This window comes from Cervus elaphus, chromosome 25 (genome assembly GCF_910594005.1).
Source record: "Cervus elaphus chromosome 25, mCerEla1.1, whole genome shotgun sequence".
Classification (NCBI taxonomy): Eukaryota; Metazoa; Chordata; class Mammalia; order Artiodactyla; family Cervidae; genus Cervus; species Cervus elaphus.
Window position 1 is genome coordinate 39,178,140 of NC_057839.1, and position 19,677 is coordinate 39,197,816.

Here is a 19,677-nt window from a genome sequence, read left to right on the forward strand (position 1 = left end):
TTGTTGATTATCTATTTTATATATAGTAGAGTGTATATTTTACTCCTAAACTCCTAATTTATTCCTCCCCCCACCCCACCTTTCCTCTTTGGTGACCATAGGTTTGTTTTCAAAGTCTGTGAGTCTGTTTCTGTTTTGTGAATGAATTCATTTGTATTATCTTTTCAGATTCCATACATAAGTGATACCGTATGCAATCACTGTTTATGGATTTTTTACTCTATGATATTTGTCTTTTTAAATTTGTGTTTATTTAGTAGTAATACAGGTTCATTTTAGACAGTTTTGAAATATGCAAAGGTTTAAAGGAGAAAATAAAACCGCTTTTAATTCTACCATTTTGTCTATGTGCATTTATATATATATTTATTATCAGAGCTAATATTCTGTTTTGCAATCTTTTAAATTTAATATTGTGAATATTTTCCAATGTAAATAATATTCTTTAAAAAACCCTAGTAAGCTTTTTCCTCATTATTACATATTTTAGATTGTTACCACCTACTTACTATTTTAAATAATGTTGCAGTGTACATAAATTTTTGTGAGCATTACTAATGTCAATTGTTAAATGTTAAGAAATGAGGTTACAGAGTCAAGACTTCTGATGCCTAGTGTTTGATTGCCCTCTGAAAGGACTGTTCGCTGTATATGAGTGGAAGATATTTGTATGTGACTTTTTTTTCTTATGTGTGACTTTTTAACTGACTGGATTTTTTTTCCAGCAGTATTGTCATGATATGATATAACTGTCAAGATGAGTTGAACCTATAGTAATGTATTTAATTTTTAATGATAGTTGTTTAGAGTATTTTAAGCATATCCCCTCTTGGTCAGGAGTCCCCAGGACTACTCCCCAAGTTCAGTGATTCACAGACAATGCACAGGCCTTGGTATATATTGAACCCAGGCCCCCTGCTGTGGAAGCATGGAGCCCTAACCACTGGAACACCTGCAAATTGCCTCAAGTGACTTCTGAGAAAGAAGGATACTTTGCCATTGTTGGGGCCATAAATTTCATAAAAATTAATCTTAATTTAATATTTATCTTGTATGGGCTTCTCTGGTGGCTCAGCTGGTAAAGAATTTGCCTACAGTGCAGGAGACCTGGCTTCAATCCCCAGGTTGGGAAGATCCCCTGGAGAAGGGAACGGCTACCCACTCCAGTATTCTGGCCTGGAGAATTCCGTGGACTGTATAGTCCATGGGGTCGCAGAGTTGGACACAACTGAGTGACTTTCACTCACTCAATAGTTTTTAGCTATTTATTTTCAAATATCTGATTCCAGTTTATATTATTAAGTTTCAGTTTTTAAATAGGGATGACATGTTTGCTCTAGTTTACATCAGGATCACTCTAGAAATCATAATGTAACTCTCTCCTCTGCCTTCTTCCTCCATTCTACATGTTCCCCTTTTCCATACCTCCCAAAAGAATCTTAAGAGTTAGTAAAGAGTTAATGTTACTAACGGGAATATACTAATAATATAGAAACACACATGAAGAATCACTCTTTTCAGATTATCTTTGTAGTAAACTCTGCCTCCTTGCAACAGAGAAAGAGGAGGAAGAAGGGACAACAAAGAAATGATAAGCTTGCAAGTCCATTATGGCTGGATTGTTTGTATAGATCCTTCCATGTTTTTAGATAAAACTGGTAACTTGAAGTCATAAGAGTTCCTAAGTGTATGTGCTGATAATTATGAGCTTATTATTTTCTTTTTGTTCTATTGTCTTGAAGAAATGTAGATACCTGTTACAAGTTACCTTGTATAGGCCAGGGGAGTTGAGCTTGGAAAAAGGTTTCAATTATAATTTTCTTCTTGCATCATGTTAGGAGCTTAAATATTCCTGCTTTTGCTAGTTTAATCGGAATCTCCTTTGCTCATTTGGTGTATCCTGCAGTTCCTGAGACGTCTCCTTGTGAGTCTGGGGTGACTGGAAGTGTTCATCCCGAAGCGGCGGTGAGCGTGGTCCAGTCCATGGCTCGCTTCATGGCTGCCTACTTCACCAATCAGCTGCTGTGCATTTTGCCACCTCACAGTGTGAATGTTCTTCCTCCCCTTCATATTAAAACAGGTAATAGAGTAAACAAATGTTCTCACCTTGTTTTTGCACATAATATTTAAAACCATTTTACACAGTGATCATTGGTCTGTGGAAATAATACTGTCTAGTTAGTGCCTGGTGTGTAGGAGATACTCAGATGACTGTTTACGAATGAATATATTCTGAGAAAGGTAATTGCTTTGAACTTGTTTTTATTGAATATGTATTTTTTTAATTAAAAATTTTGGACATATTAGTATTGTTACAGTTTCCTTTTTTTTTTTTTTTAAGTAAAAGAGCTATAAAAATGTGGTAATTGAACAGATTTTGAGTATTCTAATTTCAGTTCAGTTCAGTCGCTCAGTCATGTCCGACTCTTTGTGACCCCATGGACTGCAGCACTCCAGGCCTCCCTGTCCATCACCAACTCCCAGAGTTTACTCAAACTCATTCTAATTTAGAATTTAATTTTTGGACATTTTACTTTTATTATTTTATTTGGATCATTTTTTCTTTGCTCTATTTAATCGTTTCCTTATATTATCTGATGTATGTATGTACCTTTATTTTGTATAATGCACTCTGAGACTGTTTCTTCTGTTTCTTTGTCTACTCGGTGTCATTTTTTTAGGAATGCCAGCATTTGCTGTATGGCCCACTAAAGAGACACATTCTTCAGTGTTTAAAAAAAGAAAAGCTATTCTAGAGTGTGTTAAGTATTATCTTAGGCCATTTTGTATGTATCTTCCTTGTTGTGGTTTTGTGTAGAAAGTACTAATTAAGGAGATCTGTGTAAGGAGGCATGAGTTCCTATGTATAATTGTAGTTAATCCATTTTCTTTCATCTACTCACAGAGCAGCCCTTTCGACTTATTCCTCTGCAACACTCTAAAGTGACCAGTGTGGTCAGAGAGCAGAATCTTTCTGATGTGTGGACCGTTGAATATGCCCTTGAATTATTATTGATTGGTGGCCTGGTTCCAGAAGCCGTGTGGTTGGCACATAAACTTGGAGACTGGAAGACATCTATTTCTGTTGGTGTGGCTTTTCAACTCTTCTGCAAACATGGCAGCAATTTCACGAGGTGTGTATTTTTAGGCACAAGTCTTATTTAACTTATACGCAGAGTACATCATGAGAAATGCTGGTCTGGAAGAAGCAAAGCTGGAATCAAGATTGCCGGGAGAAATATCAATAACCCCAGATATGCAGATGACACCACCCTTATGGCAGAAAGTGAAGAGGAACTCAAAAGCCTCTTGATGAAAGTGACAGAGGAGAGTGAAAAAGTTGGCTTAAAGCTCAACAGTCAGAAAACTAAGATCATGGCATCTGGTCCCATCATTTCATGGCAAATAGATGGGGAAACAGTGGAAACAGTGTCAGACTTTATTTTTTTTGGGCTCCAAAATCACTGCAGATGGTGACTGCAGCCATGAAATTAAAAGACGCTTACTCCTTGGAAGGAAAGTTATGACCAACCTAGATAGCATATTAAAAAGCAGAGATATTACTTTGCCAACAAAGGTCCGTCTGGTCAAGGCTATGGTTCTTCCAGTGGTCATGTATGGATGTGAGAGTTGGACTGTGAAGAAAGCTGAGCGTCGAAGAATTGATGCTTTTGAACTGTTGTATTGGAGAAGACTCTTGAGAGTCCCTTGGACTTCAAGGAGATCCAACCAGTCCATCCTGAAGGAGATCAGTCCTGGGTGTTCATTGGAAGGACTGATGCTGAAGCTGAAACTCCAGTACTTTGGCCACCTCATGCGAAGAGTTGACTCACTGGAAAAGACCCTGATGCTGGGAGGGATTGGGGGCAGGAGGAGAAGAGGACGACAGAGGATGAGATGGCTGGATGTCATCACCGACTTGATGGGCATGAGTTTGAGTAAACTCCGGGAGTTGGTGATGGACAGGGAGGCCTGGCGTGCTGTGATTCATGGGGTCGCAAGGAGTTGGACATGACTGAGTGACTGAACTGAACTGAAAGTTAAAAAAAAGTATGATGGTGTTATCTAAAGTGTTTCTTATTTCACTCATTGCTGGTATTTACACATTTTGTGGAATCCTTAGTTCAGCATTGTCCAATAGAATTTTCTTTGGTGATGGAAATATTCTGTATGTGCTGTCCAGTCTGATACCTACTAGCCATGTGTATTTATTAAGCCCCTGAAAGGTGGCTGATAAGACCAAGGAACTGGATTTTCAATCTAATTTTAATTAAATTTAGAGAGCTACTTGCAGCTAGTGTCAACTGTGTTAGACAGCTCAGAGGCTTACTTACTGTATTTAAACATCTGTTTAGCACTTTTGCTTGTTAGCAGTGCCCTCAAAGGGCCTATAGTTAATGGGACAGTTTTCTCTTTCCCAAACAGGATTTACATTTTAAGCTACTCAAACTAATCCCTGTACTTTAACTCTTATGAATATTACGGCATTGCTGTGTCTTTGAATTCTCCAGGACAGAATGCTGGAGTGGGTAGCCTTTCCCTTCTCCAGGGGATCTTCCCAACCAAAGGATCGAACCCAGGTCTCCTGCATTGCAGGCGGATTCTTTACCAGCTGAGCCACCAGGGAAGACCATCCATGGTGTGGTAGGGAGAGCAATAATATCAAGTGAGGGAAAGACAGGAAGTACTTTATGTGGGAGATGTCATTTGAGATGGGTGATGAAGGGAAGATGGAATCTTGATAAAGTGAGTAGCTGTAGGGAGAGAAAACATTCCATATGACACATGTGGTTTCATTTGGAGAGAGTCTGTATGTAGGGCAGTAGTGGGTGGTTAAGGATGGGGAGCTATATCAGTAATGTAATTGTGGAGGGCCTCAGTACTCTCCTCAATACAGCATTTCCTCAGTTATTTCTTTTCTAAACACAAGATGAATAACGTGGACTTCTCTGGTTCTTAAAAATTTCATGTTTAGTTCCTGATGTGTATATGTTTCCTTTTTTAAAAATTTGTGATTATTTTCCCCTAATTCGATGTGATTTCAGATCCGAGGAAAAGAGTCTGAAGCTACCATTAAATATAACTCCAGCACAGATTTTTCAGGAAAAACTACAGTGTTTCCTAGGTCAGCCAGCCTCTTCGGAAGCAAAAAATGCAATGGGCTCAAAATACAAACAGTTTACAGGTGAGTTACCTATCTATGGTCAACGTGTGTATCAGCTTAATACAAAGCTTATGGTATTTTAAAAAGCTTTTACATATTCACACGTTTGTGAATATTTTGGGGAAAAAAATTAAAAAAATAGGACTAAAAAATTCCCAGTCTGAACTTCTTAGTTCTGGTAATGTCTTTTTTTGATGATCTGAAAATTCTCCCACAATAAATACCTAGATACAGTGTGTTTCTAGATAAAATATAAAAATATGCATTTAAAGGCTCAGATTTAAAGTTTTAAAGATTTTCTTAGGTATTTACCCAAGAAAAATAAAAATCTAGGTTCACTGAAAAACCTGTATGTGAATGTGCATAGCTTTTTCATAACAGCCAAAAACTTAAAACAACCCAAATGCTTGTCAACTTGTGGATGCATAAACAAATTGTAATTTATCTGTACCATGGAATAATAATTAATAAAGAGGAGGAAACCTCTGATAACATGCGACCACATGGATGAATCACAGAACCATTATGCTGAATGAAAGAACTTAGAAATAAAACTACACACTGTATGATTCCAATTATATAACATTTCATAAAAAGCAACACTATAGGGACAGGAAACAGATCAGTGTTTACCTAGGAGTAAGGGGGAGAACTGACAACAAAGAGGTATGAGAGAACTTTTTGGAGTGATAAAAACGTTCTCATAGACTGTATAGATTTGCCAAAACTCATTGAATTGTGTATTTTTTTAAATGTTTATTTATTTATTTGACTGTTCCCAGTCTTAGAAGGCAATGGCACCCCACTCCAGTACGCTTGCCTGGAAAATCCCACGGATGGAGGAGCCTGGTAGGCTGCTGTCCATGGGGTTGCTAAGAGTCGGACACGACAGAGCAACTTCACTTTCACTTTTCACTTTTATGCATTGGAGAAGGAAATGGCAACCAACTCCAGGGGTCTTGCCTGGAGAATCCCAGGGACGGGGGAGCCTGGTGGGCTGCCGTCTATGGGGTCGCACAGAGTCGGACACCACTGAAGTGACTTAGCAGCAGCAGTAGTCTTAGTTGCAGCACACGAGATCTTCTATCTAAGTTTTGGCATGCAGACTCTTAGTTGAGGCCTGTGAGATCTAGTCCCCTGACCAGGGATCAGACCCAGACCCTTCGCACTGGGAGCAGGGAGTCCTAGCCACTGGACCACCAGGGTGAACTGTGTACGTAAAAGTATGAATTTTAGTGTATGTAAATTATACCTTTACAAATTGATTTAAAAACAAAAAGCTCAGCAGATGGTTAGTAAACTAGAAAGTAGATTTGAACTCTATATACATACACAAAATATAGAGAGAGATAAAATATATTCACATATAGATAAAAAGAAAACATTTGGAAAATATGAAAGAGGTTAAACTTTGTATTGAACAAGAAGACACAACATATATTTAGTAGGAGTTCCAGTAGAGCCAAATCAAATTCTGGATGCTGACGACGTCTGGAAATAGGAAGTGAAATAGGATGGGTACCTAAGGAATTTCAGCTATAGCTGTAACATTTTATTTTTTTAACCTAAATTGGATATAGAAAACATAAATATCAGACAGGGATGAAAAGTCAGTACACAAGTGTTTTCATAGGCTATTCCTTAAAGTGTGCTTTAAGAGAATTCCTAATGTAAAAGTCTGTAAGTCTACAGTTCTGCCACCTGCATCTCTTTGCATTTTGTCTTCTAGAACATTTCTCCATTTTTACAGATATTTATAAAATTGAAGCCATACTGTAAGGCTATTTCATATATTTCTGTTTCTTTAGCTTCACAAGTCCCTTTATAAAAGTACTATGATTGACTATTAAGGAAACAAAAATTACTGTCTCACTGCCTCCACATATTGCTGTATGTTATTTTTGTGTGTTTCTTACATTCTATTTTTCCCATTAATGTTTCGGAGAAGGCAATGGCAACCTATACCCATACTCTTGCCTGGAAAATCCCACGGACAGAGGAGCCTGGTAGGCTGCAGTCCATGGGGTAGCGAAGAGTTGGACACAACTTCACTTTCACTTTCACACATTGGAGAAGGAAATGGCAACCCACTCCAATGTTCTTGCCTGCAGAATCCCAGGGATGTGGGAGCCTGGTGGGCTACCATATGGAGTCGCACAGAGTTGGACACGACTGAAGCGACTTAGCACCAGCAGCATTAATGTTTTCCTTTTATTATTATTTTTTGAGTCATGATTATATTCCAAGCATGTTTTTATTATGTAGTTGTGTTACAGTATCTTGTATAATTTTGGAAAGTCTTTGTACTCTGACTGCCTATAATCTTAAAAGCAACAAAATCTGAAGTTACTGTCCGGAAGTTTGGGTGTTTTACATGTTGACCAGTATGTTTATTTTTGGCAGTCAGCTTTTTCAGATAGGACGTTTTAAACTACAAAATAGAAGGAAAAGTGTAATATAAATTGTAACTGCTTTCCCTAATTCTGTGTTTGGCAGATCCCATTGAAGAAGAAGATGCGGATCTGCTGTTTAGCTCTGTGCAGGAAATACTGAAAGCAGCAGTTATGGCTGACGCAGATATTCTTTCAGAGACTTTTCAACTTCTGATAAACTCTGCCAAGGACTTCAGTAAGAGACTGTGGGGTTTAGTGCCTGTCAGCCTGTATCTTCCAGCTCCTCCATTGTATTGTCCTCAGCCAGCTGTTCTTAGTGAAGTAAGCTTAACCTTTTAATTTAATATTTATTTTGTCCACTTTTTAAAATACTGAACCTGATAATAATCATCAAGTTAAAAATGCAAGCTCTGAAGCCCACTTCTGGATTCCAGTTTTGCTGTTTATTAACTGAGTAGTTCTCTTGGGCATTGTACCCCACTGATGTTTCAGTTTCTTATCTGTAAAATGAAGAAGGTAATAGTACCTCTAATAGCGTTGTTGTGAGTATTACACGAGGATCCTGAAAAAGCTTTTACCTTAGTGTCTAGGACACATAGTAAACATTCTGTAAATGTTAAAATTATTTTGATAAACAAAATAGGTATTTCTCTGTATCAGATATTATTTTAAAAATAAACATTTGTTTACAGTAGAAAAATAATGAGTGTCAGAATTTAGAAGCCATTCATCTAATTGTCTTTGCCTCTTTTGAAAGACTTAGTTTGATTTTCTTTGATTGGAAAGATCATTGTTTTCTTCTGTACTTTTCAATTGATAGTTCTGTCTTATAAATAGCAATTACTGTATTCTTCTCAGGACCTTTTCCTCTGCTCCTTTTGAAAATAGTAACATTACAATTAGCTGGTTTTAAGGTTAACACTGTTAATGTGAACTGTTTACATTTAAATTGTTTTATTATTTGATTAACAGTTTAAATCGATTCTGGTATTGTTTCTTTACTTACTGTTTCAGAATTGGCAGCTTCTATCTTTATCTATTAAATCTCTCTTTTTTTTTGTTATTTGTTGCATTTTTATTTGTTATATTTCAAGTTAGGTTTCAATATGTTAAAATATTTTATTTGTTGATATTTCACATGTGATATATTGCACATGAAAAGAATAAGTAGTCTGTGGTATTTCTCAGTAATTCCTCTTTCCTCTCATGTCTGAGTCTTTAGTATATTGGTTTAGACATTAGAAATAGCATGTAATATATTTCTGGATATGCTGTACTGATACTAGTTTGAGTAGTAGCTATCCTTAGTAGTACTTCATTTTATTATTTTTTACTAAAATAAGACGGAATGGTAGGATTTCTCTTAAATGTCACTCTGTACCAATTAGAACCCCTGGGGTTGAAAGTAAAAGAAAACTTGCTAAGTACTGGCTGGCATAATTTAGAAGCCCACTTATGTTACCAGAGACTTGGGCTCTTTCTCCCTAGTTTGTTTTCTAAATTGTCAGCTTCAGTTTAAGGCTGGCTCCCTTTGTGGCAGCAGGATGGCTACCAGCAGCTTCTCAGGATACTTTGTCCATGCCCAGAGGGAGTCGGAAGAGGAGAGAGAAAAGCAGTAAAAGTATTTCTCTGCCAGCATCCAGACAGGAGCACTGAGAGTTACTCTTGCGAGACCCATCAAGGTCACTGGCCAGTCCTGGAATCACACCTTGGCTAGGGCTAAACGCGCAGTGCTGCTTCGCAATTGATTACGGCCTTGCCTGGCAGCTGGAGACGTGGGAACGTGGGGACATGGGGACATGATTCAGTTCTCCCTGAATCATTTAGATATGCAGAAAAGGGGCAGATGCTCCCCCCAAAATAACTGAGTATTCTTAAGAAGTGGAAGTGGTAGAAAAATGTTAGGGAAGTAAATGTTCATAATATTTGCATTATCTCATTTCTGGAAAATTAATCTGTAGCTACTGACTTGAATCATGTATTGAATCAACAAACATTTATTGGATCCCACCACACGTTGGATTTTGTGCAGTAGATGACAAGGCCTTTGCTCTTGACCCGTCTCAATAGTGTGGGAAACAGATACATACATTAGCACGAAGAAATTAGTAAAAGCTACAATGGAAATCTGAGCAAATTGCCATAATACCACAGAATGGAAGAGTTTCACAGAAGAGGTGACACTGAAATATAATTGGATTTTTCTAGGCAGAGGAAGGGAAGAGGCATTCTTTTTGAAAGGAGCCATCTCTGTAATGTTCCCCCAGTGAAGTCAGGGATGGTGTGCTGGGCTTTGACTGTTGTAGCCAAAGAACTGGATTTGGATTGATTTTTCCCTTTACACTGAGGTATGAGAGAAGTGTTTCCTTGACCCTGGAAATAGCTGTAGTTAATCTCTGAGGCCGTGCCTCAAAACTTTGTGAATCTCCAGGAATAGTCTAGTTTGAGAAGCACTATCTTTATTTTTACTTTAACATTTTAAGTTTCCATTTTCCTGACTACTAATTTTTTTTCTTTTTTTTTTTTTAGGAAGATGGTGATGATCTTCTTTTAAAAGCTGAAAAAGATAATCGCCAAAAGGTGTCTGGAATCCTTCAGCGTGTTCTCTTGCTTTTCCGGGCAGCTCGGTGTTCTTTTCCTGTAGCACAGTGGTACATCTTGCAGTTGAGATGGGCAAGAAAAGTCATGCAAAAGGTGTGGAAATGTCTTAGTCACTCGTGTATTATTGCAATAGGGAAGAACCTTCTGTATTCTGTTATGAGTTAAATCACTATAGGGATGTTGCCTATAGCTTAAATTATACATGATGGCCTATCTCTGGGAACCTTGCTTCCCAAGTCATGAGCATTAAGCTAAAACACCTTTGTCTAGTTCATGGAAAATATCCTGACCAGGCCTACCTGTGAATGACCATGGAAAGGGAGAAATTTTTTTTTTTGGGAAGGGAGAAATTAACACATGCTCTCCAGAGGCTGATGGGAACGGGAAGTGTTTGATTTTATTCCCTTCCCTTTTAGTACAAAAGGAGCCTGGATTCTAACTCAGGCAAGATGGTTCTTTGATGCTCCAGCTCACCATCTTCTTGGTTTGCTGGCTTTCTAAATAAAGTCGTTATTCTTTGCCCCAACAACTCATCTGTCAATTTTTGGCCTGTTGTGAGGCAAGCAGTACAAGCTTAGACTCGGTAACACTCTGGTAAGCAATTTAAAGGGCTTCCCAGTGACGCTAGTGGTAGAGAACCCACCTGCCAGTGCAGGAGACACGAGAGACTCAGGTTCGATCCCCGGACTGGGACGATCCCCTGGAGGAGGGCGTGGCGACCCCCTCCAGTATTCTTCCATGGAGAATCCCATGGACAGAGGAGCCTGGCAGGCTGCAGTCCATGGGGTCACACAGAGTGGGACACAACTGAAGCGCTTGGCATAAACAGTTTAAATATACTAATACTTACTAGTATTTATAATTGTGATATTTTTCCAAGGAGTCCTGCCCCTATAAATCCATAAATTTCAGACTTGCTTACAGGATGAAATCCTGGACAGACCAAGTTCTTTCTGCTGAAAGATAAGGACTCTGAACTGGAGCTCTGTGTTAGCTCCTTCCTGTCTGATGATAGAAAGTATAATCTAGTCAGTTAATCCCAGGAAATTTCAGTTACTTTTTTCCCCCAATTACTTTTCTCCCCCACAGTCATTAAAGATCTAAATTCAGTTCAAGGTTTATCCCACTTCTTCCTGAGATGTTATCTCTGTTCTCTGGGGGCCTCTGTGGGGTCAAACCACGGAAAGTTAGTTCTTGGCTAAGTGTTTCTTTGCAGTAGTCTCCACCACTCAGTCTCCCGCTTCCTGTCTTCTGAGATGTGCAGTTCACTTTGATTCAGGGGCTGTTGTCCTCCTCTACGCTGACTTCAGCTGAGACATAGCTGGCTTCTTATCTGATGTGCAGCCAGCTGGGACATCTACTTCTGTGTTCCTTATCCAGATCCAGTTCTTTTGTAGGCCAGTCATCTGTCTCTATAAAATGTAAAAGTAAATATTATTAGCCCCCAAATATCTTAAATTTTGCTGTTGGTTAAATTACTATATGTACCAAGAGTTTATGGCTTCTTTCCTAGTAGAAACCCTAAGAGACCCTGAGAAGTTGTTTATCAAGTTTTTGAAAATTATCCTGTTTTTAGAGAGAAATATTTGTGAAAGTTGCTTATAGCCACCATAAAAATATAAAACTATATTCATTTATAACTTGTTATCCCAAAGTTTTAAGTTTTTAAGTATGTTTACTAAGAAGGGCAAAGTGTTTACTGAAAGATTGTCTTTGATAGTTTTAAGATCTATTGAGCCTGAGTGTTTGTTTTAGGAAACTTTATTTTAGAAGTTGCTCACTGTAGAAAACTGTTTTAAGTTCTAAGTTATGTTTGGTCTTACAAACTTCTGAGAATAATCTCACTCAACCTAGTTTTAATGAACTTAACTAGCAGATAAAGACTATAGATTCTCTTAAAATTAGCCACTCTGCTGAAGATATTCTTCCTTGTGAAAATCTTTCAAGTAATAAGTTAACTGTATAAGGTTAAAGCATAGTACAAGTAGTAGGCAGAATTCTAAAAATAGGCTGCAAGATTCCTGTCTTCTGGCTATTCAAACATAAATCTAGATACTGATTTAATTTGGCTTGAGGGATTTTTCAGATGGTATTAATTAGCTGATTTTAAAGTAGAGACATTATCCTGGTTTATCTTGGTGGACCCAGTGTAATCAGATAACATTTTAGAAGCAAAAAAGAGAGATGGAGGAGTCAGTCAGTGAAATGTGGAAAAGGAAGACGGGAGAAAAGCCGCACAACGGAAGGTTAGAAGAGTAACAAGGATTCATTTCAACCTTGCTGGCTTTGAAGAGGGCCAATATCCAAGGAATGCAGCTTTTAGAAACTTCTAATAGTCCCCCAGCCTGTAGCCAGCAGGGAAATGGGGGACCTGAGTCCTGTAACCACATGGAACAGAATTCTGGAAACAACCTGAAAGAGCCTAGAAATAAATTTCTTCTAGAACATCTGACTAGAGATCTCTTCAAGACAATTGGAGATACCAAGGGAACATTTCTTGCAGGGATGGGCCCAGTGAAGGACAGAAGCTACAAGGACCTAACAGAAGCAGAAGAGATTAAGAAGAGGTCGCAAGAATACACAGAAAAACTGTACAAAAAAGGTCTTAATGAACTGATAACCACGATGGTGTGGTCATTCACTTAGAGCCAGTGAATGTGTGAAGTGTGAAGTCAAGTGGGCCTTAGGAAGCATTACTATAAACAAAGCTAGTGGAGGTGATGGAATTCCAGCTGAGTTATTTCAAATCCTAAAAGAGGATGCTGTTAAAGTGCTGCACTCAATAATCAGCAAATTTGGAAAACTCAGCAGTGGCCTGAGGACTGGAGAAGGTCAGTTTTCATTCCATTCCCAAAGAAGGGCAATGCTGAAGAATGTTCAAACTATTATACAGTTGCACTCATCTCACATGCTAGCAAGGTAACGCTCAAAATCCTCCAAGCTAGGCTTCAATAGTACGTGAACCAAGAACTTCCATATGTTCAAGCTGTATTTAGAAAAGGCAGAGGAACCAGAGATCAAATTGCCAGCATTCATTGGATCATACAAAAGGCAAGGGAATTCGAGAAAAACATTCAGTTCTGCTTCATTGGCTACGCAAAAGCCTTTGACCGTGTGGATCACAGTAAACTGTGGAAAACTTAAAGAGATGGGAATACTAGACCACCCTGCCTGTCTCCTATGTTTTTCATCTGTGGATCAAAGTTTACCAATAATTTCAAGGATATAGGTAGCCAAAAGGTGCAGATGAAATGTAGAGAAACCTGGAATTGCATGCACTGTTGCTGCTGTGCTGTGCTGTACCCGGTTGTGTCTGACTCTTTGCGATCTCTTGGATTGTAGCCCACCAGCCTCCTCCACCAAATGGAATTTTCCAGGCAAGAATACTGGAATAGGTTGCCATTTCCCACTCCAGGAGATCTCCCCAACCCAGGGATCAAACCTACATCTCTTGCATCTCCTGTGTTGCTAGGCACTTTCTTTACTACTGACCTACCTGGAAAGATGGAATTGTATACGCTGCTCCAAGTCTTTTCTCACTGCAGAAGAATGTGTCCTGGCCTTTGTTTAACACCATGACCCAAAAGGGAGCTATTTCAGTTATTTAACATCTCCTTTTTATATCTTTTTAATTATATAGCTTGTGTTTTTCAGGGGTTCATAATCCATAAATCTATATATTCTAAATTTATTTCTCATAACCAGACTAGACAGACTCTCTACCTCTGGTAAATACCGTTAATTTGTTTGACAAGAAGACGTGCTTAGCGTGCTTACCAGGGGACTTGACTAGATCACGTCTTTCTGTAAGTGAACAGTAGAGGGAGAAAATAGATCACAAGCCTGCTGCTAACTCTTTTCTTCCCTGGTTTATGTGTCTTAGATCCTTCTTGTTTTATTCTGTCAGTTTCCTTTGACTTTTTTTTTTTTTTCCTTGATTTGTTAGACTCGGAAATTGTTTCTGAATCACATGTTGGATTTGTCTATCATCTTTTCATTTAGTGTCATTTAATGTGTTCCTCTTTCCTTTTATTTCTTACAAGGCAGTAATTACTCTCTCCTCATTAAGGTAGCCAGTTTTGATTAAACTCAGGTTCACATTTTCTTAGAATTCCATCCTTCAGTAGTGGTGCTGTGTGCTCCCCTGTTGCAGCATATCATGTGGCACCTGTGTCTTTTTTCTTTCACTTATCAGGATAGTGAGATGGATCGATGAGTTTGGCTCATGTTCCACCCACGGTCATGTTCTCACCAGTCCATCGACCTTTTACCTAATTTGGCATTTACTGATCCTTTCTAGAGTTATTATTTTATCAGGAGTTGCCATATGATGACTATAATTGTCATTTTTTTTTTAGTTACTTTAGTAACTAAGACTTTAGTAACTTTAGTAACTAAAACTTTAGTAACTTTAGTAACTAAAACTTTAGTTTTAAAGTTTAAAAAAAACTAAAAAAAAGTTATGTATGTAAATATACTTTTTTTCTGCACATAGATACTTACATTTATCTTCTTATTTCTTTGGGGAAAGCCAGGATAAATAGCATTAAGTTCTTTTCATACAAAACTTTTTAGGTAAAAACTGAATGACAAGAGAGGTTAATTTGGTTAGAACTTTTTTGAGATTTAGCCAGTGAATTTGTTGAGTTTGTCCACTAAGTTTGTGTAAGTATGAGTGATTTACGTGTTATTTTCTTACATAGTATAGGGACAGTGCTGTGTTTTCCATTCTCTATGGTTTATCTTTCATGCCTTATTTGTTGTTTCATAATTTCCTTAAAAACTAACTTATGTGACTGGTAATTAACATATTCTGTCTGTCTTTACAGATTCGCATGAAAGGGTCCCTTCCTGCATTGAGTCCTTTCCCTGAGTCGTTACTTAATTACTGTAAAGGAGGTGTAGCATTCTTTCGACCTGGAGCAGCCGGAGACCGGAAGCTTGATGAAGCGTCCGTTAAAGCAATAGGTTTGTCCAGAATGAACTGCTTGCTGAGAAATTAGGCCTAAATATTAATAATGATATATTTTACAGTTGATTTGAGGACGTTTCCATGTAATGGAATACTATACTGATAAGGAAAAGGTAGTGTGTGTATGTTGCCACCATGGAACTATATCCAAGATACATTATTTGGGGTGGGGGGGGGAAGATGAGGGGTAGTTGCAAAATTGTATAGATAGTATAATTTTATATATTTTTGTGTACTTGTATTCCTTTTGATAAAAAATTGTTTTGTATTGGAAATTATATTTCTAGTATTGAAAAATTTTAAACTTAAATGCTTATCAATAAATGATTTTTCAAATAAATTAACAATACAGTATTAAGTAGAGCTATATGTATTGGCTTTGAAAAATATCCACAACATACTATTAAGTTTAAAGCAAGTAAACTACTAGTAAATAGAGTAGTTTATTTACTGTATAGTGTTTTTTAATATTTTCATGCAACAGACATGTGTGAAATATTCTGGAATAATATGTGTAAAAATTCTGTAAGGATCTCCACAACTTTTATACAAAGTATTGAGGATGAGCATGTTTCTTTTATAATCAACAATATAAAAACATTTATTTTGGAAAATAACCAGCAGAGGTGAAGTTGTTGTAATATTGATGTATACACTCATGCAATCTCCTCTCGTATTTCCATTCCTGATTTAGGTTGCTTCAGAGAACTTTGTGCTTTGTGTTGGATGCTGCATATCCGTGACAAGCTGTCCTATAGTTGCAGGCAGTATCAGAAGGCAAGAGAAAGTGTGGAGGAAAAGAAGGTACTAACCGCACAAGAGTAAGAAAAATGCATAAATATTACTTGGGAGATTATTGCTTGATAGAATATTTTACTGTTTGTTACTGCATTCCGTTAAATCATTAAATCATTATAGTCTGTCTAAAGCGAAAAGCAAATGGTCCTTTCGGTATCCACACAGGACCTTGAAGCTAACTTTGACCCTTGTCTGGTTGAGCACTGTCTCAGTGCAGTGGAATGGGCTTACAGGATGTTGCCCTTCTCTCGGTTTTGTAATATTGAAGAGCTTATTCAGGATCTGATTTTGAGCCTCATTGCAGAACTTCCGCCAATCAGAAAGGTGGGTGAAAATAAATCAGAATCAGAGACTTTAAAGAATTTTAATTTTGTTTTAATTAAGAATGATGTTGCTTATAAAACTCATTTTAAAATTTTTCTGAAGGTAGCAGAAATTTTTGTGAAGGCATTTCCCAATCCTGAGGACATAAGAGTTTCTTTAAGAGAAAAATATCACTCTCTTCAACAGAGACTCAGACACTGTGTTGTGAAAGGTAATTTTTGTCATTTCTTAGGCATCTGATAAATTGCTGAAGATTTTCATTTTGTTTTGAAAGCATTTATTTATTTTTTTTATTTTTTTAATATTTAGGTGATAAAGATTTTATTTTTTTAATTGAAATATGGTTGATTTACAATGTTTCAGTTGTATAGTTGATTTACAGGGTAATTTAGTTATATATGTACATATATATGGGGATTCCCTGGTGGCTCAGCAGTAAAGAATCCACCTGTAACCTCCTACAGTAGACAAGGAGATGAGGCTTCAGTTCCTGGGTCAGGAAGATAGTTTGGAGAAGGGCATTACAGCCCATTCCAGTATTCTTTTTTTTTTTTTTTCAGTGGGTTTTGTCATACATTGATATGAATCAGCCATAGATTTACACTTATTCCCCATCCCGATCCCCCCTCCCATCTCCCTCTCCACCCGATTCCTCTGGGTCTTCCCAGTGCACCAGGCCGGAGCACTTGTCTCATGCATCCCACCTGGGCTGGTGATCTGTTTCACCATAGATAGTATACATGCTGTTCTTTTGAAACATCCCACCCTCACCTTCTCCCACAGAGTTCAAAAGTCTGTTCTGTACATCTGTGTCTCTTTTTCTGTTTTGCGTATAGGGTTATCGTTACCATCTTTCTAAATTCCATATATATGTGTTAGTATGCTGTAATGTTCTTTATCTTTCTGGCTTACTTCACTCTGTATAAGGGGCTCCAGTTTCATCCATCTCATTAGGACTGGTTCAAATGAATTCTTTTTGACGGCTGAGTAAAATTCCATGGTGTATATGTACCACAGCTTCCTTATCCATTCATCTGCTGATGGGCATCTAGGTTGCTTCCATGTCCTGGCTATTATAAACAGTGCTGCGATGAACATTGGGGTGCACGTGTCTCTTGAAAGCATTTATTTTTTAATGCTTATGTTTTTATGTGTTTCTCTTCCGAGATGAAGAGTATGAGAAGGCAGAAGTACTTCCTCATTACACTATCAACAATTCTGTTGTTTTGGAATCATACAAAACTGACTTCATGTCATGTCTGTCAGTTAGTAACTGTGTGACCATAGGCAAGTTGCTCAGCATCTCTGAGCCTTTTTTCCTTATTTGTAAAATGAGTATATTAATACCTGTGTTATGAATGTATATTGAAAGTGGATTAAACAAGATAAAATATATAAAATGAGTATATAATGCTTCATGTATATATACATAAAAATGCAGATATTTTATTGAGAACTAGGTTTTTCCTTTTATGGTTATTTATGCTTCTAATTTACAGTTATTTATATCAAGATGACCTTTGGAAAATTTTTTATTGTAGAAAAATATAAATAATATCAAATTTAATGTTTTTAAATGTGCAGTTCAATGGCATTAAGTACAGGCATACCTTGGAGATATTATACCTTTGGTTCCAGACCACCTTAATAAAGTGAATATTGCAGTAAAGCAAGTCACATTTATAGTTTTGGTCCTAGTGTGAATAAAAGTTATGTTGACAGTATACTATGGTCTATTAAGTGTGCCCTAAAAAAGACAATATATTAATATAAAACTTTAATTGAAAAGGACCTTATTACTAAAACATGCTAACCATTATCTGAGTCATAATCATAATCGTGAATCATAATCTTTTTGCAATAGTAATGTTAAAGATCACTGATCACAGATCACCATAACAAATATCATAATAATGAAAAAGTTTGAAATACTGTGAGAACTAGCAAAATGTGACCCAGAGACATGAAGTGAGTAAATGCTGTTGGAAAAATGGTGCCAATAGACTTGCTTGATGAAGGATCGCCCCAAACCTTTACCTACAATTTTTTACAAATTGCAGTATCTGTGAAGTACAATAAATGAGCTATTTCTGTAAATTCACAATGTTGTGGACATTTTTAAAGAATTCAAATTGCTCTCTGTAGAACTATAGTATTTAAGTCTACTAATATCCTATGCTTGGGCATTGCATTAGTATACTTATATTCTATTGGTGATTTATATTTTTAAGACATTTTTGAAATCCCTAAAATGTCCTATTTATGTATTAATGATAATTAAAATTTTTCTGTAGGCAGTCTTGAAAAACTCCCCTTCCTGTGGTTTCTTGTTGTATGGTTTGTGGTTCAGTCGCTAAGGCTAAGTCGCATCTGACTGTTGCGATCCCATAGACCGTTTCTTGTTACTGGTAACAGTTTCTTGTTATCTGAAGTCAAATAGGTGTTTTTGTTCTTTGGATAAAATGTACTTATTTTCTCTTGTTTGTGGGAATGAGAAAAATGTTACTGATTCTTTTTATAATTATCTGATTTTTGAAATAAATTACTTCTAACATTTTCATTTTCCAGGGCATACTTTTTAATGGAGTCCCACTTATTCTTATTTAATGGACTTTTTCTAGCTTCTACCTTAAAATTATGGACCATAACTTTCTAACAAATTTTGAAGAAGCCATGATCTATAAGACTGTGAAACTAAGCCCTCAGTTAGATTTCATGTTCCCAGCAGGGGACCAGAGTTGGATACCCTTATGTCTTGAGTTGAAATATTTTAATGAACTGTAAGGACTTTTGTTCTTTTCTTTCTAGGTCCCCAAACAGAGGAGATGATGTCTGTTATCATGCATTCTATCCATAAAGTGAGGGTGAAAGCCCTAAAACGTGTGCAGAGAAATATAGGTTCTTTCGAAATGAATATATGGGAGCCAATTGAAGAAGAACAGCCGGCCGAGGTTGCAGGTTTTGACAGGTTTTCCTTGGGAACTAGTCTGAGCAGGAGCACACTCACAGAACTGGGCAGTTCTCTGGCTCACAGTGATGCAGATACGGCCGATACCCTCTCAGAAGCTTTGTCAGCTGAAGAAAAAAGCAAGACACATTTCTATCAAAGGTACAATTGAGATCTCTTTAAGTAGAAAACATTCACTTCCTTTGGGGAAAAAGTATTTTCATGCAACTGCTGACCTGACTTCTACTCCCAGCAACCTCACTGACTGTATTATTAACAATGAATGATAAGTGCTGTACTCACAGGAATGTCAGAAGTGTAAAATGAGAGCTTGCCTTTGAAAATCGACTTAAAGTATTACTGAGATACTAAATAATTTTGCCATCTGAAGGTATAAAATAAGATGAGTAGATGAAATTCTAGAATTTACTGGAGGACTTTTAGTTCTTTTAGTAATCTTAGACCTAAATAGTTAAGG

At 37.2% G+C, this 19,677-nt stretch overlaps 1 protein-coding gene across 14 annotated transcripts in view; it reads left to right on the top strand.

Annotated features, from left to right (window-relative positions):
• The window catches only part of CPLANE1 (ciliogenesis and planar polarity effector 1), a 107,267-nt gene that overhangs the window by 20,274 nt on the left and 67,316 nt on the right, over window positions 1-19,677 (top strand). For all 14 annotated transcript variants that reach the window (XM_043887302.1, XM_043887301.1, XM_043887309.1 and 11 more), the window contains exons 16-25: window positions 1,907-2,080; window positions 2,906-3,134; window positions 5,046-5,185; window positions 7,661-7,878; window positions 10,087-10,251; window positions 14,988-15,126; window positions 15,825-15,934; window positions 16,094-16,252; window positions 16,355-16,463; window positions 19,061-19,361. In XM_043887302.1, coding sequence (XP_043743237.1) covers window positions 1,907-2,080; window positions 2,906-3,134; window positions 5,046-5,185; window positions 7,661-7,878; window positions 10,087-10,251; window positions 14,988-15,126; window positions 15,825-15,934; window positions 16,094-16,252; window positions 16,355-16,463; window positions 19,061-19,361 — 1,744 coding nt within the window. The remainder of the gene's footprint in view (window positions 1-1,906; window positions 2,081-2,905; window positions 3,135-5,045; window positions 5,186-7,660; window positions 7,879-10,086; window positions 10,252-14,987; window positions 15,127-15,824; window positions 15,935-16,093; window positions 16,253-16,354; window positions 16,464-19,060; window positions 19,362-19,677) is intronic.